This window comes from Bicyclus anynana, chromosome Z (assembly GCF_947172395.1).
Source record: "Bicyclus anynana chromosome Z, ilBicAnyn1.1, whole genome shotgun sequence".
In the NCBI taxonomy this organism is placed as follows: domain Eukaryota; kingdom Metazoa; phylum Arthropoda; class Insecta; order Lepidoptera; family Nymphalidae; genus Bicyclus; species Bicyclus anynana.
This window is the reverse complement of record NC_069110.1, coordinates 13354809-13381117: the sequence shown is the minus strand read 5'-3', so window position 1 is coordinate 13381117 and position 26309 is coordinate 13354809. Positions and strand designations below refer to the sequence as shown.

General features: G+C 34.8%; 1 protein-coding gene across 1 annotated transcript; it reads right to left on the bottom strand.

Moving 5' to 3' along the window:
• Positions 1-887: 887 nt before the first annotated feature.
• LOC112049815 (zinc finger protein ZFP2) lies at positions 888-25095 on the bottom strand. The gene is made up of 15 exons (XM_024087856.2): positions 24743-25095; positions 22619-22786; positions 21097-21208; positions 20872-20952; positions 20383-20528; positions 19693-19825; positions 19120-19226; positions 18919-19011; positions 17491-17607; positions 14613-14842; positions 9350-9451; positions 8437-8594; positions 7694-7777; positions 5755-5933; positions 888-3552 (listed from the first exon to the last, which is right to left on the bottom strand). The coding sequence occupies exons 1-15, from the start codon at positions 24893-24895 to the stop codon at positions 3457-3459; spliced, it is 1959 nt and encodes a 652-aa protein (XP_023943624.2). The 5' UTR covers positions 24896-25095; the 3' UTR covers positions 888-3456.
• Positions 25096-26309: the final 1214 nt, after the last annotated feature.

Genomic DNA, 26309 nt, shown 5'->3' with positions numbered 1-26309 from the left:
TATTTATAATTTAAACTATCGTGAGTGTTATTCATATTAATTGATTATGAAACACGGCTAAAACTCACGAGGTCGGAGTATATAGTTATAGTTATAGTTATATCAGTTTGATGGTTTTTTTTCACGAACCCATAAACAGCCATTTATCTGGCGGACACTAGCAAAAATAGAACACCTCAATGTTTTTTAAAAAAAATATTAACAGAATTTGTTTAAGACCTATCCATTTTTAAATAAACGAGTAAAAACACATTTTTCGGCGTTCTTATACAAAATAACGCGCTAACAAAATTAGCAAACCTTAGCAACAAATGGATTTTCGAATCAAAAAATAGTATGAACGTAATCACAATATTGGGTAAAGATCTATCCAAGGTCACTCACTCACTATGAAATAAACGAGTAGTAACACATTTTTCGATATTTTGTTTTACGACTTTGTCGGCATTATTAATGGAGTTAACAAATTAATTTTCTAGTACTAATAGTCTGAGATAAAACGCAGACAAACGGACATGGCAAAACTATAAAACGACGACGATGTTGAGTACGGAACCCTAAAAAGCGGAAAAATAACGCGTAGTGCGTTACAAAAATTACTAACAAAATTGTCTGTCATTTTTTGTGGAGGGCGAGGTAAACTCACAATCAAGTTTGCAATCAAGTCTGCAGCGCGCGTAGGGATCTAAAAACAATGATGAAACCATACGCATTACCGATGTCGATGTTTTTTCACTACATCAATCCCTAAGTGAGCTGGAGACTTGACAGCATGACTTGACTGTGTGTGGCTGGCGTTAAGTGCGCGCAGAACAATTTAAAACATTTGCCGTAGCGCCTTTTGCGGCACAAAATGGTAGTACGCGCCTGTATCAGATAAAAAAAGGTAATTAAGAGTATCTTTTTATTCACGACGACAATAATAATTTTACTTAATAATATACAATACAACACAATTATCGGTTTTTTTTTTAATAAATACCATTTTACAGTTGCTGTCCATTATTTACAAGTGCTCTTTTTCTGGTAATTAACATTTTTATCATATACGGAAGAATATTAAAGAAAATCAAGTTATATACAATTTACTAATATACTATGCACAAAAATTAAGGGAGCAGAAAAAAAATCCAAATTTTTGGGGGATTTTCAACAGGCTGTAACTTATACAAAAATGGTCGTACAGCAAAAAAATAAAAAGCAAATTGTAGCTCTAAGTGTTTAGTTTTTGGATCTGAGTTTGAAAATTTTTTTTTGAAAATATTTTTCGAGTAATCATAAGAAAACCACCGAAAAAAAAATTTTAGAATTTTTTTTGGTTTTTTTTTTAATCTACGGACGTGGAAAAAATTTTTTCAACTCAACCTCCATATGGACCGGATAGCTTGTTTATTCAGATTTAATTTCGTTTTTTTTAAATCTCGATACGAGCATTTCTCGCTGAGATATCGATGTTTGAATGGAAAAAGATCATTTTGTCTTTGATTACCAATATCTCAGCAACCAATGATTGCACAGAAATTTTGAGGTTGGTTTCAAAAACTTGAATAAATTCTCTACAAGGATTGGCAATTGAATTTTGTAAAAAAAAATTTTTTTCAATCATTACATGAATTTGAAAAAGCATCCAAAAAAGGGCTTTTTGTCGTTTTTTGGAAAATCAAGCGCCCAATCAAAAATATTGCGGAAACCACTGACGTTAAGTGTGCCTTTTACTGTTCAATATACCCACAAAAACCCTACAAAGTTTCAATTAAATCCAGCCAACCGTTTTTTTTTCCCACTTGATCGAATTTTTGAAAAAATTAAAGGAGCAAGAATTTCGCTCTGAAAATGTCATAATTTACGCTTTTGTGCTTGCGCACGTGTATGTGTGTGTTCCACAGTATTTTGTGACTCCAAACTCACTCTCCGAAGATGTATGTGTGTGTGTGTGTGTGTGTGTGGAAGTGACGAACCACAGGGTCTCAATCTCTGATAAAACCAAGCAAGCACAAAAGCGTAAATTATGACATTTTCAGAGCGAAATTCTTGCTCCTTTAATTTTTTCAAAAATTCGATCAAGTGGGAAAAAAAAACGGTTGGCTGGATTTAATTGAAACTTTGTAGGGTTTTTGTGAGTATATTGAACAGTAAAAGGCACACTTAACGTCAGTGGTTTCCGCAATATTTTTGATTGGGCGCTTGATTTTCCAAAAAACGACAAAAAGCCCTTTTTTGGATGCTTTTTCAAATTCATGTAATGATTGAAAAAAAATTTTTTTTTCAAAATTCAATTGCCATTCCTTGTAGAGGGTTTATTCAAATTTTTAAAACCAACCTCAAAATTTCTGTGCGATCATTGGTTGCTGAGATATTGGTAATCAAAGACAAAATGATCTTTTTCCATTCAAACATCGATATCTCAGCGAGAAATGCTCGTATCGAGATTTAAAAAAAACGAAATTAAATCTGAATAAACAAGCTATCCGGTCCATATGGAGGTTGAGTCGAAAAAATTTTTTCCACGTCCGTAGATTAAAAAAAAAACCAAAAAAATTTCGAAAATTTTTTTTTTCGGTGGTTTTCTTATGATTACTCGAAAAATATTTTCAAAAAAAAATTTTCAAACTCAAATCCAAAAACTAAACACTTAGAGCTACAATTTGCTTTTTATTTTTTTGCTGTACGACCATTTTTGTATAAGTTACAGCCTGTTGAAAATCCCCCAAAAATTTGGATTTTTTTTCTGCTCCCTTAATTTTTGTGCATAGTATATTTAAAATAGCAGCACGGTTTTCTGCTAATATCTAAATGCGTTGAGATTTGTTATAACAAAAAGATTTAAAAGGAAGATCTCTCTATAAGGTCCAAATGCTAGAAATCGCGAGAAATTCCGAATGCGTGCCAACATCGAGCAGTTGATCAATATAAGGAAATCGTTTATATTTTTCCGTATCAAAATAAGTTTAGTATTTGTGATGTATGCCCAGGGGCGTGCATAGGCTTTTCGTGCCGGGTCAGCACTAATATCTTTACCTCATAGAAAAATTATCAATTTGGAACAGTTGTAATACTTTTTCTTATATTGTATAAAACGCTAAAACGTCACGCCTGTGGGCACCTCAATATTTGTTATGTCAGCCAGTAGCCTCCTGATGGAAGGCTATAATAACACTATAATAAAGCCAAGCTCGTGGAATGTTTGTCGACAGACAAATTAATACTGAGGGTATATATCGTTAGTTATTTTACACCAACAACAACAATAATTTAATTAACTTGTTGCTAAATTAATGACAATAAAGAGTAATAAGCTTAGCACAATAAGATATAGTTAATTTCTCTTCAATAACATTTAATTAAAAAAACAATACATGACACGCATTTTAATACCCTCGTTTTAAATATGTTTGATCGAGTTTCGCTTTAATATACATTGTGTGGTACAGAGGGCCATATTATTTAAAAATTAAACTATTTTTGAATGTTATATAGAAGAGGCGCGGCCTGCGGTACTGCTGCCGGCGGGTAGTGTCCATGAGTCCGTCTGTGCGCGTGTAACGCAGTGCCCTGGGACAAAATCAAACATAAATAAATATATACAATTCAACAATACACACATCACTACCTAGCCCCAAATTAAGCGTACTTAGAATCTGTGTTATGGGTACTAAGATAGCATTTATTTATTTACTAGGACTTGCGTGGAATTTGTGTTAATCCAGGCTATAATATATCTTAATATTAAATTTCAGTATTGGGCCAGAGCTGCGTGGTGGCTTATGGCCTAACCCCTCTCAATATGAGAGGAGAGTCGAGGTCAGCATAGCCGAATGTGGGTTCATCAATGATGACGTTAGATATCGGGCATCTCGTCTTCGCCGGCGAAAACGCTGTGTAGCTTATGTTTGTGTTGCATTGTCGGTCGTCATGCCATCGTCTGGATCGTAAAGGACGTTTTTGGGACGCCTCTGCTTGAAGTTAGCCTTAAGGGAGTGTAGTTGCAGGCCTTAACCACTAGTTGGTTGAGATGGATGGCAGCTTTGTCGAAATAGTTTCGAGAGAGCTGTTTCATGTAACTAGCTATTGAAGGTAAATCTCTATCTCTTAGACCATTAAAAAGAAAGGACCTGCCTCGTAAACCGTTACTCCTCTGTCAAAGATCAAGAATCAATGATCTAACGCGTTTATAAAAAGTGTTGCTATAGTAGTAGATTCATTATTGTAATCGTTTTCGTCGTGTAAAGAGCTCCCTAAAACTGCCGGTTTGTGTAGTTGAATGGCATAAAAAACGGCCAAAAACTTGTAGTTTAGTAAAAGATGGAGTAACGTTTCATTTGTAAGTATTTCTACCATAATTTGTAATAAAAACGATTTCTAAAAAGAATCGATTCTTTTGACGGAATAGCAAAAAATCCATAAGTAATTCTATATATACAGGAAGAAATTTTTTTTAGTACAGATATTTTTATATTTTGTACATAAACAAAATTTAATGAACACGTATTTTTTTTTTTTTTTTAACTCAAAAATAACAAAGTTATCGTTAGCTAAAGTTATTTACGTTTAAACAGAATTTGAGGGTCACCCTATCGCTGTACTAGGTAATAGGCAACTACAAAATCAGCTGGTAGGTAGGTTAGCGAGCGCCCGCGCCGAGGGCCGTTGACCTTTGTTTATTTTATTTTTGTTCGATACCAATTATTTTTTATAATAATTAAAGGTCGTCACTTTTGAGCTGAGTACCGATATTCCCTTCATACTTTATTGGGCTTAGGACCATCAATAATGCCTGAAGTGCATGCGTAATAATAATAATAAAAACTATGAACTTTCGATTGAAATAATTAAATACAAATGATGATTATTATTACGCAAACTTTTGCATTATCAGCTTATTTACATTAATCAGTGATATCTACTTACTAAGTTTGTTTTTGTTAATTTGAAAATTTTAATCACTGTATTTTAACAATTGTTCGAAATGAAGTCCATTCCTTTCAAGGCACAACCGAGCACGTTTTAATAAAAATGTCATTTAGTTTATTTAAAACACTTGTTCCTCACATTAGACACTGCGGGGTTCAGGATTCCTTGGGCTCGTAGCCTAGGAACACCTACTCGTTCGTACATTGTGCAATCTGCACGAAGGCGTTCATTGCTGAGCAAATACACTCCCCCCATGTGACATGCACATGCGATTTATTAATTAGGTAACTTAAATGCGCACGCGACGGCAGATTGTCTGTCACTGGTCGCCCATCGGCAATTCGGTAGGCGTCCTCAGGGATTTTTCGATCCCCTCACCTCTGCCACCCCCGTCAGTCGAAGCCGAAGCGATATGCCTACGGCCGGTATTTCTTTGTCGGCGTCTTACAAAGTGCCGCCGGCAGTTGCGCAGTTTGTTTGGTAATGTGTCCATTATTTTGTTATTTCTGAGACATAAATTGAAAAAAATAAATTACATAAAATGTATCGAACTGTTTGTAGATTTATGTTCTATTAATGATACTGAACCACGAAAAAAAATATCGGTACTAAAGTCCGAATCACCCTGTATATATATATATTCTGTGGATGTGTTGGTTAGTCTGTGTAAAAATTGTGTGTGCATTGCGAGTCAATTATAGTTGTGTGTAGTGTATGAACGCAGAATATACTTAATGGTGTTAAATGTTTTCGATGTGTGAGTTTGGGTACGAAACAGGTCCATTCTTTTTAATGGTCTAAGGTAAATCTAAGTCTCTATGGATTAAAGGGGATGAGCCTCACCTGTATGAAGCGATCGCCGCACAGTTCGCACACGTAGGGCTTGTCTCCCGTGTGTCGCCGCACGTGTACCGTGAGGTCGTTGCTCTGCGTGAAAGCCTTCTCGCAGTATGTGCACTTGTACGGCTTCACGCCCGTGTGAATGCGCATGTGACGCGTCAGTTTGTAGCTCCTCGAAAACGCTGCACGAAATTTCAAATTATCGAAATTTATATTATAGATGCACAACGGAACGAGCTATGTTAGGAGTATCTCTGCGTGATCGAATCAGAAATGAGGAGATCCGCAGAAGAACCAGTCACCGACATAGCTCAACGAGTTGCGAAGCTGAAGTGGCAATGGGCGAGGCACATAGTTCGAAGAGCCGATGGACGGGGTCCCAAAGTGCTGGAATGGCGACCCCGCACTAGTAAGCGCAGTGTTGCCCGACCCCCCCACCAGGTGGACTGACGATATCAAGCGAGTCGCAGGGATTCGCTGGATGCAGACGGCTCAGTATCGTGATGTTTGGAAGTCCCTACAAAAGGCTTATGTCCTGCAGTGGACGTCCATCGGCTGATATGATGATTATGATGATGATGCACAATGTCATAATATGTTATACTAACGGACGCCCGCGACTTCGTACGCGTGGAATTTAGTTTTTCACAAATCCCTCGGGATGGATTTTTTCCGGGATAAAAAGAAGTATAAAAAGAAGAAGATGTGTTAATCCAAGCTATAATATATCTTAATATTCAATTTTAGCTAATTCGGTTCAGTAGTTGAGCCGTGAAAGAGTAACAAACATTCATATCATCAAAATCATCAGTTTTCGCAAATCTCGGGATACCATGGATTTTTTCGGGATAAAAAATATGTGTTAATCCGTACCTATGTGTTAATCCAGAGTAAAATCTATTTCCAATCCAAATTTTAGCTAAATCGCTTCAGTAGTAGCGGCGTTATAGAGTAACAAACATCCAAACATACGTCCAAACATCCATACAAACTTTCGCGTTTATAATATTAGTAGGAAGTAGGATAGATTTTTCTTTTGCTGTATGTATGTACTTGTGTGTTATAATTACATTAAGGGAATATGCAATTTCGAAAAGGGCACATGTCTGAAAATTTAAAATGTCCAACTGGCCTAATCCTTATTTTGGTCTTATCAATTTATTAAAATAAACATCAAATCTATTGACATAATGTCCTTTATCTACTGTGTAATATCCACCAGTCAGCACCGGATGACATTTTTAAATCTCAATTTCGTATATGTCAACTAGCATACGTCAAAGATTTTGAATTAAAAAAAACTAATTATTTTTCAAATCAGTGTATAATTTCTAAAAGTATTGTGTTACATTTTGGTGTTAATTAGCCTTCAAAACTTATTAAAATTATTTATTTTAAAATCAAACTAAATATATTATTAGATATTTTATATTTGTCAGATGATTGTACAGAATATCCAATTTATTCCCTTTTCAAAATTGTATATTCAAATCACAGAATTAAGATGATGCACAATAAGTCTTTACAAGCAGCGTGGTGAAGCCGGTGAAACTTGTGAAAAACAACAAACGTCACGCGTCTCCTTGGCATCCGCATGTACAAACTTTTTTCATAATTTGTATTTCAAAATTTAACACTAACAACAATTACATAAATTAATATAATAATCACTAATTACCTATAAATAATACTCCTATTTCTTTAGTTTTTGTGAACAGTTTTTAAAATATTCAAAAATATAAGACGCCATTTTTCTTGAATAATACTGAAAGTTACTGATGCGACGTTTCGTGTCTTACTAACTCGAGAATGTACGACGGGGCTACGACACCGTCGCGTCCGGCAGCTCCATCTGCCTATTATTGATTAATCTGTGGGATGACGTATGTTCTACTCATCTACTGTATTACTATTCTATTTAAACACAATAGTAGGTACTTACCTTTACCACACTCGCGACACTCCCAGGGCTTCTCACCAGTATGCGAGCGCCGATGGCACTGCAAATCCGATGAACGGCAAAACCCTGTCAAAAATATAGTAGGTATAGTAAAAATATATTAAGTGTCCTTCGTCTCCATCACCAGATCCCTAATGATAGTCATAACCCATATTGATGTAAAGTTTTCATAAATAAGTTAATCATCCCCAAAGGTAACTGCTGGAAATCTTTGAGGAGTCTGTGATTCGGCTCCATCACCAAATCGAGTCCAAACCCTAATTTACCAACGACGAAGTTATTCGGGAACATACAAAAAAAATTAATCGCTTATTTAACAACGATCGTTATATAAAGAAATAATACCTAAATGTGAAGACCATATAATATATAAATAAATATATAATATAGATTAAACTCAAAATTATGCATGTGTACGCTCAGTAGAGTAACTAAATTCGGATCAATTTTTGCGATGATTTTGTAGGCACATAATATATCTAAATAGTAGAAAATCTTTAGTACAATCTTACAATTACATATTCACCGATGGACCGATTAGAGAAATTCTTTCACCAATGCAAAGCTACATAATCAAGGAGTAACATAGGCAAATTTTATCCCCTTAGGGACTTCCAAACCACACGATCCTGAGCCTGCATCCAGCGAATCCCTGCTACTGATGTCGTCAGTCCACCTGGTTGGGGGGTCGAAGTAACGAATAAATAAAGTGATGATAAACATACCTTTCCCACAAAAATCACACTTGTAGGGTTTTTCACCGGTGTGTCGTCGCATATGCACGATGTAGTTAGATGAGTTCGTGAAGCTCCTTCCGCAGTACAGACACAGTGACGCTGTACCTTCCGTGTACCTCTTGCCTTCGTGGATACGCAGGTGTGCCCTATAAAAGCACCAATCATCATTGCCAGCCTCAGACTCAATTAGATAAGGGCCTGCTAGACGTAACTTTCCTGTCAAAGTATATGATCAACGATCTAATGCGATTATAAAAAATTGATGTTTCATAGTTGAAATCGTGTTCGTCGGTTAAAGAGCTCCGTAAAAATAGCTTTTTGAGTTGAATGGTGTAAAAAACGGTCAACAACTTCTAGTTTAGTATAAGATATATACCTAATCTACGCTCATTTCCCTCAAAAAATTACGTACAATTTTGATCGTGTGAATTTTGGTACGACACTAGTTCTTAAGTAATTAGTCTTACTATTCTAAAACAGGGCCTGGCCTCCCTCCTTATAGGAGAGGGGTATGTAGATTACGCCCACCATGCCGCATCAATTGAAGGATGGTGGGCATCAAATGATACGGCATGGTGTGATAATGTTTCTTTGACAACCATTATTAGATGTAAATGACAATAAATAGCTTAACGGGCTATTCGAAGCATGAGGGTGTTACACCAACAACTTCCCAACTCTGGGCTTTAACTGAAAAAATAATATGTAATGTAATGGATCGACCCATTTTGACTTATCCCCTCTAAACTATTGAGGGGTTATATCAGATGCTTGGATTATCATCAGTAAAACTATTTTTAAAATATTTGTATAGGTAACCTAAATAAATCTTAAATGTAAAGATAGGAACTTATTTACTTTATAACTTGAGAATTATTTCAATTCAAAATCCAAAACTAACCTGAGATTTTCACGTCTGGTGAACTTTTTCTTGCAGATGTCACATTCAAAGGTTTTTTCTCCAGTGTTATGTGATCGCATATGTCTCTCGAGTAAGTCTTTTCTGAAAGTAATTCAAAAATATTTCTTTCTAACAGATCAAAGATAACTTAACGTGTTTATCGAAACGGCGAGGTGTCGTCGTGGTAATTAATATTACAGTTTTAAGAGTTTAGATCAGGGGGTTTAGCTACCGCCGTATCTGCTGTATCAATGATACGAGGCCCTCGCACTACAGGGCCCCTTACGTGTGAAAGCAAAAATTTGTAAAAAGTATTCTACAATATTAGTTAATCTGGTGATTGAGGTGCGTGCCATCCACGCGCAGTGTAGGGTTCCGTAGATGAAGTTAGCACTTTAATCCCTTATGATATGCAAAAAATACCGATAACGATAACCCACATAGCCGATAAAAAATTGATCCTCACTTTGCATGTAAGGAAGGAACCGCAATTTTTGTTTTTATCACTTTATAGACGTAAATAATATACATACCCTTACCAAATCTCATCTTTCTAGCTTTAACAGACTCTGAATTATCGTACTGACAACTATCTTTTTAATTAACAACGGATTTAATAGGTATGCAATTTTCGATTTTCAATTACATTTTTTAAGTTGATCGACTACCAATTACTCTTTAAATAGCAACTGCTAATTAGCCGTTATAGTTTTCCATGTAATTTACTTATATATCCTACTTTTGTGAATATTTTCACATATCCATAAGCGAACGTTTAGCCAATAGAGGGTGGGGACACATTACTGTACCAAAAATTAGCTCTTAAAAGCTTAAAGTTTACAAACAGATCCCTAAACCGTAATATGTTGGTAGAAGACCCCTTACAACATTTAAAGACCTATCTAACGATACCCCACACTAACTAAAAAAAATTATCCTCACTTTATATGTAGGGGAGGTAGGTACTCTAAAAAAATGTTTTTCAAGATTTTATTTTACGACTTTGTTCACATTTTAATGTACATATTCATGATAATTTACAGCTTTCTAGTAGTAATAGTATCTGCACTAAACCGCGGACGGACGGACGGACGGACGGACGGACATGACGAAACTAAAGTTTGTGTGTTTGCCCCGCAAAAGGCATGCTACCTATACAAATTGCTATGTAATACCTTATAAATATTTTAGATTAAGTTATTGCAACGCTGAAATTCTGGCTGTGTCAGGATTGGTCAAAATGATCTAAAACCTGGTATTAAAACAACACATACTGGGATAAAGATAAAAATATAATAATATGACAATACACTCTAACTCGTACAATATACGTACTTAGCATTAAGGATGATGACAGTTTTTTAAATTGTGTATAAATTAAGAGTATGTTAATAGTAAAGCAGTTTTGTAAAAGTAACAGGGTATCTGCGATCATTACTTTCGGAGCTACAGGGATTTAAAGGGTCAGATTTTAGGCGCGGCCCTGTAAAACGCCCCATACAAAATGGTGGATTTAATAACGTCGTAGGTAGCAGGTAACATTGACCTTATTTACCCGAATGTATCATAAAAATCAATATATTCAAACCTAGCCATCATCCCCACTTTTTCTGAAAATAAAAAACATACCAATCCAATTGAGAACCTCCTCCCTTTTCGTCGGTTGAAAGCACGAATTACTTTAGCACTTTTCATTGTTCTTGTTAATTATATCTTTACACAGTCCTAATTAAAGAAAATCGTATTTTAACTTCATATTTTAAAGATGGCTACCGGTCTACCGCAAAATTAAAGCCAGCCAGCGTGCAGAGTGGCGCACGCAACGGCATCGCCACGCAAAAGGCCGCAGTGTTACCAACTCCCAAAAATATTTATCCCTAAAGTTTGTGTCTCTAAAATCGCCTTAATTATTGAGTTGTCCCGCTAAAAAATATAAATTCATAATGATTTAGAAATAATATGCTGTAATATGTTAAAAGTCTTTATTTAATTTATAAAATATTACGTCTTCATCAGAAGATTCGGATTCAATCATATAATCAATTCAAATCATATATGTTGACATTGAATAAATTTAACATTTTTTTTTTTACTGTATACAAATTTAAGAAATATTAATATTTTCAAATTAAAAATACAAATTAAGGAGTCAAAAAAATCCCTGAAAATACCCCTAACAATTTCAGACACCTAAATAAATCCCATTTCACTTATTCAAACCCTAAATCTGGGGGGAAAATCTCTAAGTTGGGAACCCTGAACGGCCCACGCCGAAAGCGCACCGCGCATGACGCCGACGGTGGCGCCAGACGGGCGGCGCGGCGGCGCAAAAGAAAGCGTACCTACACCTACTATGTAATGTAGTACTACATACTTCCCGCCTAAATTCGTATTAGCTTCATGTTGCCGTCGTATGCGTCTAGTCCAGCCATCATGATAACCTACTCGAATCATTTGACTTCCGGATGTTATAGTTTTTAATTAATTCACCATAATTATTAATCCATACATTGTACATATTCATAATAAATTATTTACATAAATATAAATTATCTTTAACTGAATGTATCTGACATTCGAAATTGGCTATTTTACTTTATCGATTGTTACGTCACGACATGTTTTACATTGTATTTTTAAACGACTTTAAAAAAGGTTCTCAATTCGAATGTATGTTTTTTTTGTAAGTATATATATACTCGATTACTCGAAGACTACTGGACCGATTTGAATATTTTTTTTTTTTTGTTTGCAAGGGTATACTCTCGAGGTAGTTCCATTTTTTAATGTCAGTGTCTGATGGGATCCTGGAGAAATCGAGGGGAACTTTCAAAATCATAAGGGCGACTAAAGCGTTTATTAATATTTTCATTAAGCACTTTAAATCACTACAATTTTATGAAGTTCTGGAGTCGATCTAATGATGAAGCAGAAACACAGACGATAGAACTCCCCAACGGTTTACAGTAGCCACATTGTGATTGGGTTTTATTAGTTATATTGATGAGGACTTTCCACCTAGATGGGTTGTGATTGTTTAGGGGTTTGATGATGTAGGATAGGTTTTTTTTTTAATTATATATCCTACTCTCGTGAATTTTTTCACGTATCCATAAACAACCGCCCAGTAGAGGATGGGGACACTTGACTCTTAGCTTAATATTTTACAAATGGATCTCTAAATCGTAAATGACAATTTCCTACAATTAATGTACTTACAATTTTTACCGTAGAATGAATAGTTTCAGCGTAATAATTTGTGTTGATCACAAATTGTTACATGATAAGCGTTTTCTCTGAACAACTCATTTACACATTACATAAAATACTACTAGCCTCCATATCTGGTTTTAGACGCCACTGGATCTAGCCCCGTGAGCGGCAAAAATACGAGTTGCATAATGAAAATTCGATTAGCGATTGATTAGATCAAAATCTATAAATTTGTCAATATTCAAAATTCCCCGAAAATATTACAGGTAATAGGTACATAGCCCCGATTGTCTCGAGTAATTTGTTTTTCATAATTTCTGTTCTGAGTTATAAAATCAACAAATTCATATAAATATTTCAGACAATAAAAACGGCAAAATACCCAATATCAAGCTTAACGGGAGAGCTGAGACGGAGGAAAAATAAAAACCATCTGGTAATTAAAACCATGCAGTCATATGTATACTTACAGTACGGTACGGTACCTGTGTATATCAATACACAGGGTGTCCCGTAATTAATAGTAATTAATAATACACCACGTAATTAGGCCTATGTCCTGCAATGGACGTCCATTGCGAATGATGATGATGATGATGAATTCTTACCAGGTTGAAATTTGCTAGATGAATTCTTAAAGTTTAAGTTAGTTTTAAGTTATGATTTACCAAGTCGAGCTTACTAAACATTTGATGATTTTCTCAAAGATAAAGATACATGGATTGTAGGCCGCTGGATCAGTTTCCACCTTCACACAGGAAGTAAAAATAAAAATGTAAATTATAATATGTATGATTTAACTGTAGGGTTTCTTGCCGGCTCTTCTCAGTAGAACCTACCTTCCACACAGGTGCTAGCCTGCTAGGATCTTTACAAATAGTCAAACTTGACAATTTAGAAGTGCTTGTAAAGTGATATTACTATAAAAATACTTGATTTTTAATTAAAATTAAAAAATAATTAAAAAATTACTTGTAAGACGTAACGCTGATATTTTTATTTATTTATAATATGAATAGAAGCTATAGCCGTGTTAGCCGTTATATCCATAGACGTAATAGCCCAGTGGATATGACCTCTGCCTCCGATTCCGCAGGATGCAGGTTCAATCCAGTCCGGGCCATGCACCTCCAACTTTTCAGTTGGAGGTGCATGGCCCATTTTTAGTACATTTTAAGAAATTAAGTATCACGTGTCTTAAACGGTGAAGGAAAAACAGCGTGAGGAAACCTGCATACTAGAGAATTTGGTTATAAAATGCGTGTGTGAAGTCTGCCAATCCGCATTGGGCCAGCGTGGTCGAATATGTGGCCTAAAGCCTCTCATTTTTAGAGGAGAGTCAAACTCACCTATGCAAGAACTCAGAATGATGAATGATGAATAGAAACTGGTTTTACTTAGAGGATGTTCGTTGAGAAAAGTAAATAATGCCGGTTCCAGACGTGTGTAATGCGCAATGTAAGATTACATGTAATTTAGAGTTAACAGTGTGGACGACACACGAACTCAAAGCATATTGACTACGTAAATCTATTTCAAGACCGGTTTCCAATAGTTGTGAGCACTGCGAACGCGTTTGTGTTCGCGCAAAAAACCGTCAGCCGATAGATAAGCCCGAACGTTACATGTACCCGCAGACCAATTATTGTATAGGACCTGCCTCGCCTATTTTGTCAAAGTATATGATCAACGATCTAATGCGATTATAAAAACTGTATATCGATGTTAAATAGTTGTAATCCTGTTCGTCGGTTAAAGAGCTCCGTAAAAATACCTTTTTGTGTAATCGAATTGAGTAAAAAACGGACAAAAACTTCTAGTTTAGTATAAGATATATACAAAATTTAAGCTCGTTTTTCTCAGAAAATGACAGACAATTTTGTTCGTGACTATGAGTGCGATACAGGTCCGTCTAAAATTGGTCTGAGCGAGTACCTAATGGTCATAGTGCCGTCCACACGTAGAATTCGCATTACATTCGCTACACACGTCTAGATCCGGCTTAAATCATTGATGATGATTGAATTGATAGAAACCAAGATCAACTGACCTGGTGAAGGGTCTGGAGCAAGTCTCGCACGTGTAGTTCTGGTTGCCGCGGTCCCGCTCGCGGTCCATGAACTGCAGCGACACGCTCTGGCCCGTGTGCTCGCGCAGTATGTGCTTGTTGAGGGTCACCTCGTGAGTGAACCGCAGCTCGCACGACGGACACGCGAACTGGCGCTCGACGCGCTCGCAAACGGCGCGGTGGCGTGACGCATTTTTCAACGTTGCAAAGACCTGATCAAACAATCAATCAATCAATTTATTTATTTATTTGCAGATACATGTATTACAACAACAATACACACTCTTGTTACAGAGCAACAGGCAATGGACATGTCCCAAATTGGGCCTTTATTATTTATAAGCAGGTCGATAGTATTTTTTACGGATAGAAGATACAAATTGTTGTTGAGAAAATAATTTTCGGATTTTTAGGAATCCATTAGCAGAGATGTACAAAATGGTTTTAAAAAGGCATTTAAATACAAAATGCAAAATACTTTTGAGATTTACTATTTCAAATGCAAAATACCAAATAGGGTTGCGTTTGGTATTTTAAATGCTAAATGCAAAATAGGTATTTTCAAAATACTTTTTCAAAATAAAATACCTTTTGACCAAATCACAGATAATTTGTATTTATCATGAGAAATATTGTCACTCGTCAAGACTAAAGGCGCGCACTTTGACCAACGAAGAAAAATATAAAAAACCAGCCAAGCGCGTGTCGGGCAACGCGCAGAGTAGAGTTCCGTAGATTAAATGAGCAGTTTAATTCCTTATATAATGCACAAAAATACCGATAACGGTGCCCCACCATGTGATAGAAGATGAAAAATTCATCCTCACTTGGCATGTAGGAAAGAACCCCAAAAACAACATTTTTTCGAATTTTCTTTTTACTATATAGTCGTAATTAATATAACCAAATTTCAGCTTTCTAGTTTTAACAGACTCTGAGATATCTTATTTTATTTACAGCTTTACCTTTTTATTTAACTCATAATTTATTTTTAATTAATAATTTTAACCTAAAAAAATTAATATTCAAGATTTTATTATATGACTTTGTTTACATTTAATATACACACTCATGCTAATTTACAGATTTCTAGTAATTATAGTCACTGCGCTAAACCGCGGACGGACGGACGGGCAGACAGACGGATATAGCGAAACTATAAGGGTTCCTTGTGGACTACGGAACCCTAAAAAGAACGCACATGGCTAGCAGGCGCCTCTATTGGTCAAATTCGGCAATACAAGCGTCATTCGTTCATTTCGTTTTCTTTGACTGTTAATGTTGGCTAAACTTAATCACAAAGTATTTTGCATTTTGAAATGAATATTAAAAATACAAAATACATCTCGAAAGGTATTTCAAATAAAATACAAAATGCTTTTTACTAAAAAGCATTTAAATGCAAAATACAAAATAGGTATTTTTCATTTTGTATTTGCATTTTAAATAGAAGTATTTCAAATAAATCACATCTCTGTCCATTAGGCATTATTAAGATAAATATTTTTTTTTGTTTCGCTACCTTGTCTACAACTAAAACATGGAAAATACAGTAAAAGTGTTCAAAACAGCCAATAAAAATACCTGGAATTGAATTCATAACCGGTGTAAGCTGTCAATGTCAATGGCTTGTAAATACTCATTCTGTATCATTCGCTATTCTGTGTCTAAATCATGGTTTAACCATCATCAAAACAAGACAAGTAGTTTGGTATTACACAAACGATTTTTTTTAGTAGCGCCCCCTAGTTAGTTGCAGTGCCGTGCACAAGGCTCTTAACTAGGGTAGGCACTGTACGTGCGAATTATACTAAATCGAAAATTCCTTGCCTAATATAGGTTCGTGAAGAATTCTGAGGGTACGCAGTACATTTTTGCATCTATGAAGTGCACGCCACTGGTTGTTGTAACACCTATATAAGAACATGCACCGTTCAAACCAAAACTGCATCAAAATTACACAATTGCTTTCAAAGATAAATGGGAACATTGGTTTGCACAAACATACGGAAATACATTTGAATTTCAACAATACCCTTATTTGCTCTAGGTAATTTGTCTTACTAAAGCAGGTAAGCGTTCGCCATTAGGTATATAAGTTAACGCGTAGCTACAATGATAATTTTGTTAATTTAGATCCTATTGACGTCCGCCCTAGTAAATTAAAAAAACAATAGGGATGATGACAGTTTTTTAAATTGTATATAAATTAAGAGTATATCTACTAATAGTAAAGCAATTTTGTAAAAGTAATAGGGTATCTGCGATCGTTACTTTCGGAGCTATAGGGGTTTAAAGGGTCAGATTTACGGCGCTGCCGCGGATCCCTGTAAAACGCTCTATACAAAATGGCACGATTTAGTGACGTCGTTGGCTCGCTGATCGTTAGGTTTGTATGGGCGTTCAAACAAAATTACTAATATCTTTGTTATTTGTGCGTTTATGTTTATAGTTCATTTATTGAAAAATGTCACATTTAATGTATGGAAGCTAAAACTGTATGAATTTTCATCTTATTACGATAAAAAAAAATTAATAGATTTTGAAATTTTATAATCTTATTTATTTTGCAAATATCCAGACAATCTTTGCTTTTTATGTATAAATTAGTTAACATTGACTCTATTTACCTGAATGTATCATAAAATTCAATATATTCAAACCTAGTCATCATCCCCATTGTTACATAATGTAAAATGCATAAAATAGTTAAGTAAATAAAATGAAATAGGTAAGTCATACTTTTGATTGTACACTTGATATATATATAATTTAATGGTAATTTGTGGTTAACGGTGTTGGATACGAAGAACTAAATTTAGCTTAATATTCTTGTAAAAAGAAAAAAAACAAAACTGACCTTATCACAAATATGGCACCGAACAGAAAGCTCGGGATGCTCCATATCACGATGCTGATTGAACTCCTCTTCAGAACCAAAAACGCCACCACACGAGTCGCATGCGGAAACAAGAGACTGAAAATAATCATTATCATTATCATCATCATCATCATCATCATCATCATCATCATCATCATCATCATCATCATCATCATCATCATCATCATCATCATCATCAGAATCACTACACTTCTCCAATGCGGGTTGGCGATCTTATGTTTAAAATTCATTAACGACCATCAGCTTAGCGTGCTGAGGAAGTGTCTCACAACCAATTTCCCACACAGGGCTGAGAATTTTAATAACTTTCTTAGAAGGAAAACATCTCACTGCCTGACACAAAATTCGAAAAACCATATACGCTAATCACGAATTGCACTTATACTCGTATTGTGTATATATTTATACCATTGACCTCTTATAAAAAAAGGACGCACAATCATGAAGAAAATTTCACTTAAATACTGCCCAATTTTGCTTTGACAGTTTTAGAATGATTGGTAAAGAAAATTATACCTAAAGGCCTTTATAGTAGAGGAGCCGAAGAGGGGATTTTTGCAGTTACTCGAGCGCGGCAGATAAACATAACATAATAATACCTTACACTTTGTCGAGTACCTCCACCGAGTATGAGCCCTTAACATTGGTGGGTACGTTTAGGGCAACCAAAAACAAAACTAACTTCATAAATACTCAACCAGCACGTCAGATTAAGATAAGGTAGGTGAGTTGATAGCTAAAAACTGCACATTTCGAAAATCTGACGATTTGAGCGTAACGTAATGGAATGGGAGGGTTTCAAAGTTACAAAATTAAACCCTTATATTTTAGTGCTCGAGGTACGAGTGCGATTAATTTTTTACTTATTTTTAAGGAAATAATCTCCTAATTAATCGCTAAAATTTTCTTACAATTTCAGTAAGCCAAAGTAATAAAAATTGTTTTTAAAGTCTGTAGTTTTTTTTTCCACCGCTAAAAGCGGAAAAAGTAAATAACCATTTATTCTTCCTATAATTTAATCTACCAAATGTAATCGGTCTCAATGACGCTCGAGTAACTGCAAATTTAGCATCCCGGGCTCCCCTACTATTAAATATAGTCCAACTAGCGGACGCCCATGTGGAATTTAGTTTTTCACAAATCCCACAGGAACCATGGATTTTTCTATGAAAAGTAATAAATAAGAATTACGAGCAAATTCAACCTTAAGCATTGAGTTTAAGGTTGAATTTGCAAATGCGACTACTCGGATTGAGTGCCAAGAAGTTGTGTTTGGCACTCATTGAGTAGGGATGTTTTTTGGTCGCTGATTGTGCATGGACTTTTTAATGGAGATCGATGATTTATACATAATAGAAGTGCTCTTGTCTTGTATAGTGGACGTACCTTACTGACGTTTTTCTTCAATAATTCTTGCAATCGTAATTCTGTATACAACTCATGTTTTCTGACTTCCGTTTGATGAACTGTTGGTCCATCCTGGCAAATAAATAAAATTATTCATATATCTACATTATCTTAGCACCATATTCAGTTGTTCATATGGATCCAGAAAGTCATAAATTCAATTTTTTGAAAATTATTCACCTTTTCATTAGCCAAATCTTTGAGTTGTTGCAGACATTTGTGGTGTTCAAAATCTTTTTTCTTCAAATATATCTTCTTGCATAGCATACAACTAAATATCCTTTCATCTGAAATAAAACAATTTAAATAAACATTACGTAGGTTGGGCATTCGGGAATCTTCGCGACAATTTTTTTATATTTTACCGACATAGATCAACGAGTCAAGAAGCTGAAGTGGCAATGGTCGGGGACATTATTCGAAAAACCGATGGATGTTGGGGTCCCAACAAGTTGTGATCGTGATGTTTGTCCTGACAAAAGGCCAATGTCCTGCAGTGGACGTCCATGGGCTGATATGATGATGATGATGACATAAACATTAATCACCATACAAAGACGCAGGTATTCTTTCTTATGGGACAAGATTTCTAACAAAACTTTCAACTTAGACCATCATCATCAACATAAAACCAATACACTTATATTGATCAACTAAGACCCTCTGTTTCTAGACTATCCTAGCATAATATGTCCTTTTTTTTTAAGATATAACTAGTACTCTTTTTATATAATATAAATGTTTAAGAAATACCTTTATGTTCTGGCATATGTGAAACTAAGTCATCTTTAGTTTTAAATGTCTTCTTGCAAAATATACATTTATGTTGTGACTCATTGACCTGCTTCAAATTCAATCCATTCTCTGACAATTTATGTAAGATTGTCTGAAAAAAAATGAAATTACAACTTTATTGTATTTAAAACTAATAAAATTAATTTTAAAGATTTTTTATATTGTGACAATATTTATTTAACCTAAACTCATGATTGTTATTTTACATCCAAGTATTTTTGTATTTAAAAGTTATAATTTACAAGTAAACAAGGTATATAATAACTAGTAAGAGAAATTGTATAAAGGACCATGATAGCCCAGTGGATATGAACTCTGCCTCCGATTCTGGAGGGTGTGGGTTTGAATCCAGTCCGGGACATGCACCTCCAACTTTTCAGTTGTGTGCATTTTAAGAAATTAAATATCACGTGTCTCAAACGGTGAAGGAAAAACATCGTGAGGAAACCTGCATACCAGAGAATTTTCTTAATTCTCTGAGTGTGTGTAGTCTGCCAATCCGCATTGGGCCAGCGTGGTGGACTATTGGCCTAACCCCTCTCATTCTGAGAAAAGACTCGAGAACAGCAGTGAGCCAAATATGGGTTGATAATGATGATGATGATGATGATGATGATGATGATGATGAAAATAAATTAATAAACATACGCTAGTGAGCTTCTTTTTACGGCCACGTTTCGCCGGCCCCATGAGATCAGAGTGTCGCTCCCATGCATGCTGCGTCAACACATCAACGTCTGGGAAATTTTGACAGCATACTGGGCAGTATGAAACATTTTTCTCACTTTCTACTCCTGCAAAAAGATGAAACATGCAGTTCCACATAATACAAAGAAATACAGCACTGAAAATGGTAAATTTTTTCTTTCACTCAATCGCACTGCATTTGCCAGAGTGAAGAAGTTGGTGGTGTTACACCACAGAGCAGTTTGTTTGATAGTCAAGGCACAGCCCAAACCACTGGACCGATCAGGCTGAAAGGGGAATGCCCATCCCCGGCCTAGGCCTGCCCTAACTGCCTGGCAGTTTACTTATGTTGAGATGCCTAGCCCTGTAGTCACCAGTCAAAATAATGAGGAGACTTAATATTTTTATAATTACACTGATTTTAGGAATAGGTCACAGTTAAAAACTTACCTAAAAATACCTCTGCTTTTAGGTTATGCTTTGAATTATCAATTTCACCTTTAACTTCAGATTCATTTTTAATCACAGTATCTGCAAACATAATAACGAAATTTTGTTTTTTTCTGTCAATTACAAAGACTAAATATGAAAATAAGCTTTCGATAAACTTGAGATAAGTGTCACTTATCCGAACATGCTAAAAAAGTAAACCTTTAGTGGAAGTAAAGTGCATACTTATTTCAAAAGAAGCATCAACACGCTCAAAAGGTAGTGAAATGTCCAAATCCATATCATCTTCATCATTGTCCACATTAAACTGCTCAACTTTCACATTATTTTGATCTATCTGTAAGCATAACAGTGCAAAACAAAATAAATTGAAAAGAATATCTTAGCATTCCATGGATTCACCGTACAGGTGAATCATCATGTGGTAGAGAGAAAAACTCTGAGCAAAGTCCAGGACTTGTGATTACTAGATGTAGGGTTAAGAAATTCCTTGATGATTGATCAACACTCCCCTTCTCTTCTCGTGTTGCCTAGACAAATTTGGTAAGATACTATTAGAGCAGCTTTGGATACTTGTTCTAATATAGAACTAGAATGGACATATTTTTTTATGTTGATTCCAGTTTTTTTTAAATAATCATTATTTTTCTCAACTTCAGTTGTAATGACAGCAATACATCTGAGCATTCTTTGGATTCCTGATATTCATTCATGGTTTTTAAACAGGTTATCATTGACCTCCTATTATAAAAAGACGCACAATCATGTTGAAAATTTCACTTAAAAACTGACCAATTTTGTTTTGACAGTTTTAGAATGACTGGTAAAGAAAATTATACCTAAAGGCCTCTAAATATAGTCCACAGTTCAATAAAATCCCAATTTCAGAGCAAATTCAACCTTAAGGATCAAGTTTGAATTTGCAAATGCGACTACTTGAATTGAGTGCCAAGAAGTTGTGTTTGGCACACATTGAGTGGGGAAGTTTTTTGGTCGCTGATTGTGCATCCCTTTTTAATAGGAGATTGATGCAGGTAATAGAAAAATTTTGCTTGTATGCCTCGCACAACTACCACATATAAATAACCACTTAAGTATTATATATATTATTAGTTTAATTTATTATAAATGCCTTGTTGGTTAGTGTTAGTTAGCCTGTGTGCTTTAAAGGGTGTATGTAATGTTGCATTAAAATACATAATCTTATTTAACTTCTCATGAGTGTAGATATCACTATAAAAATAATATTTTTACTTTGTAATTGGAATTTCTAAAGGTTATAAGTAACCCTTATAGGATCCATCAACTTCCAGGAATGAACCTCCAAAGCGCTGGTATAATCCTTCAATAAGGCTTTTAGAGCTCACAAGGAAAAATCTATGTTATAGTGTATATGTATGTATGTATTCAGTGCAGACCCTGCCAAGAGGCAGTGGAAACAACTCTACACATTATATGCAATTGCCCAGTTCTAATACATGAACATAACCTCTATACACATTTCATTGTAAAGCCTGAGGAGGTAAAACACATCCTAGCCAAGAAACTACAGCTGTACTTTCTGCAATCAGTATTGGAAGGAAAATCTAGTCACAATACCAGACAAGGAACTGTTGAAGACTTGCATAAAAGCTACATCATTAAGAACTACTGTTTAAGCAAACCTTTCAGCTTTCAGGCAGATTTACAGTTTCCAATCTATTTGAAAACCTGTATACAGTCTATGTTCAACTATGATTGCCCTTACCTCAATAGTAAAAAATTCCTCATTAACAAGCTCTTGAGCTCCACTATTTAAAATCCCAATTAACTTGTCTTCAGATTGTCGTGCATGAAGTTTGAAGTCATATGCCTTTAATGCTTTCTCTTTACAATCATGACATATGGTTGTAGGCAGACCGTCACCTTGCTTCATCTACAAAAAAAATTGTTGTACACAATAACTGCTTGTCCCTTGTTGGTCTAGAACAAGCCACAGCAGCTCTAGCTAACCACCAGTGGATAGTGTTTTTAGATCCTGATATCTATACTAATATTATAAAACTGAAGAGTTTGTTTGTTTGCTTGAACGCACTAATCTCAGGAACAACTGGACTGATTTGAAAATTCTTTTAGTGTTTGATAGCTCATTTGACGATGAAGGCTATAGGCTATATTATATTTTCAAAAAAATTAGGGATCCTTCCTGAAACTCCAATAATGTAACCTAAGGTGTACAAAAGTTACCAAAAATATAGTTTACATAGCACACGCAATGTAAACAATATTTTAATTAATGTTAGAATACAATAATATACTACAACTTTGCAGAACACATCATTTACTACAAAAGTGTCGCGACAGCATATGCCTAATTATTAAAATAAATGTTATAGCCATGACACAATAAGTGTTCTTTTATTTTAATAGGTCAAATAATGGACCTACAATACTTAGGGTAAGGGTAGGGTAAGGGTAGGGTAGTGGTAGAGTAAAAGTTGGATAGGGGTAGGGTAGAGATAGGGTAGGGGTAGGGTACGGGTAAAGTAGAAGTAGGGTAAGGATAGGGTAGGTTTAGGGTGGGAGTAGAATAAGATAGGGGTAGGGAATGATCATCTATACATATAATAAAAGAGCCATTCCATTATCGCAGGTGCAACATTTAGACACATAAACAACTTCTTATAAAAAGTAATAATTAATTATTCACTATTAAAGCCATCGCAGGTGCAACATCAAATAATCGCATACATTTCTTAAAATTACAAACACTATCAAACAAGTACAGTAAATGCTCCTTATTCACGCTTCCTTTATTTACTATTTTTTTTACTATTACTAAATATTTCGTTATTCGCGTATCTGACTGACGAAACTGACGTAAAATCTGCAAATTTAAACTTTAACTTACAAATACCTATTGCTGAAGTTGCGAATGGATGGCTAAGAATACCACTGCTTAAAATCACTATGAAGCTTTTAAAAAATTTCAAAATTCTTCACACCATTGTCTAAGACTGAAGATAGTAGTTCATCAATAACTTCAATTAATTGTTTTTTCTTTATATATTTGCTATTTATTTTGTCACCCAAGAACGTAACTTATAATCCCATATAAAATACCATTCCATATTCACGGTTTCTGTATTCACAACACATTTTGAAAACGTATCCCCCACGAATAATGAGCTTTTACTGTATAGAAATAAGCATGACAATAGACAGAATACTTTCTCAGACAAGCTCTGGTGCAAAGAGCTCTACTACTACTAACAATCAAGGTGCTTCTAAGATCAAGTAGTATCTTTTTTAACTCTCAATTATTAAATTATTTTTTTAATTTTATATTGTACTAGAAAACATCAGCGGTTTAAATAAAAACGTAGCATATGTTACACACTTGTAGCAGATAAAGATAATAAGTAATACTTCTTCCCTTCTTGACAGTCGGGTAAAAATATAGCATAAGTTACCAACTGATAATTTAACTGCGCAAATAGCTCTGCTACTACTAACAATCAAGGTGCTTCTAAGATCAAGTAGTATCTTTTTTAACTCTCAATTATTAAATTATTTTTTTAATTTTATATTGTACTAGAAAACATCCACGGTTTCTCTAACAAAAACGTAGCATATGTTACACACTTCTTGCAGATAAAGACAATAAGTAATTCTTCTTCCTTTCTTGGCAGTCAGGTAAAAATATAGCATAAGTTACCAACAGATTTTTTAAATATCCGTAAAGAATGTTTAAAATAGCTCACGTTTTCAAGCATAAATCACTAAATTTAAACGTATAGCGTCAATAGCTAACAAACTCAATTTCGCAGTAAAATATTAATGATAGTATGGATGGTTGAAATTCGCATTTTTCCTTAATGTCTGTGATTACCTTTATTCCGGTGATAGTAGCGATTATACAATCGAGTCTAGTATTTCTTGAATATATATCGAATACTGATAACAACTCAATTTCCTTCGCTAAGCATGTACGACACAAGCCAGTAACAGCTTCAGATGTTTTGATATCATTTTTTAAGGACATTGTTTGAAATCTTTTGGAATAGATTTTAAACTATAACTAATATTAATAAGAAATACATTAATTAAATTAATAAATTTATATTGTAAAAAATAAAATACGAATCTGTAATACTAATTACTGAATTAAAATATAATTATTAGGTACGATGTAGGTACGTTTGTAATTGTTAGATCAATTTTCACCACAAACGTCAAATGAATTTTCACATCACAGACCACAGTCCCTGATGACAGGTAACAGGTTATTAAAAACCAAAGAAAGAGTATTTAAACGCATAGATAAAGTCCTTTATCTTTGATTTCCTTAGACCATTAATAACTGGACGTGGTTCGCACCCAAATTCACCAACAAAAAAGTCTGTCATTTTTTTAGGGGGATGAGGTAAACTCACACATCGAAAACGTTTAACACCATTAAGTATATTCTGTGTCCATACACTACACACAACTATAAATTTGACTCGCAATACACACACGCGTAATTTTTACACACACTAACAAACACATTGCCACAGTAAAAATATATACAAGCAGTATTGTAACTCGGCCGTATTTTTTAAATAAATACCTACAGCCGCGCGGTACGTAAACATGCGACAGCGCTGTCCGCCTCTAACTTAAGTAATGTAGATTTTTTTTTTAATTCATCTTAAAATTTGTTACACTTAGATACATAGACAACATACACAACATTCTCTTCTCTCTCTCAAAGGTTAAACACGTCTGAGTGTTTAACCTTTGAGAGAGAGAAGAGAATGTTTTAGGTTTTAACAATTTGAAAATTTTCCCGTTTTCACTATATTTCTTTGAACGAATGGTATTTTTTTCTTTTCTTATTGAATCTATGCTTTTAGTTTTAGTTGGCTTGTTTAATTTGTCGGCCGATTTTAGAACAGGTATAGCTTTTGACTATTTAGACTATGGTCGAAGGGTATAGCGATGTATGACAGCCCGCACATCTATCCAACTTAAATCGTCCAATTAAATCACGCACAATTAAAAATTGTCAATGAGCGGTCACCCAGACTATGGACCTGTTTCGCACCCAAATTTACCAACAAAAAAGTCTGGCGTTTTTTGAGGGGGACTTGGGGGCGAGGAGGGAGGGGCGCGGTACGCGGTACGCTCACACATCAAAAAATATTTGACACCACTAAATGTATTCTGTGACCAATAAACTACATACAACTTTAAATTTGAGCGTACAAACATATCGCTTAGACTATCCACAGGTTAAATATATATATATGAATATTTAATTACTTGATCGATTTTTTGCTGTTCCGTCAATAGAATCGATTCTTCTTAGAAATTGTTTATAATACAAATTTAATAAAATTAAGGTAGAAATACATATAAGTGAAACGTTACTATATCTTTTACTAAACTACAAGTTTTTGGCCGTTTTTTTATGC

Coding starts and splice junctions, on each gene's coding strand:
- LOC112049815 (XM_024087856.2), bottom strand. CDS start 24,895: ATGTCCTTAAAAAATGATATCAAAACATCTGAAGCTGTTACTGGCTTG. Junction 21,209..22,618: donor AGGAATTTTTTACTATTGAG/GTAAGGGCAATC, acceptor TTATGCTTACAG/ATAGATCAAAATAATGTGAA. Junction 20,953..21,096: donor TGATGCTTCTTTTGAAATAA/GTATGCACTTTA, acceptor TTATGTTTGCAG/ATACTGTGATTAAAAATGAA.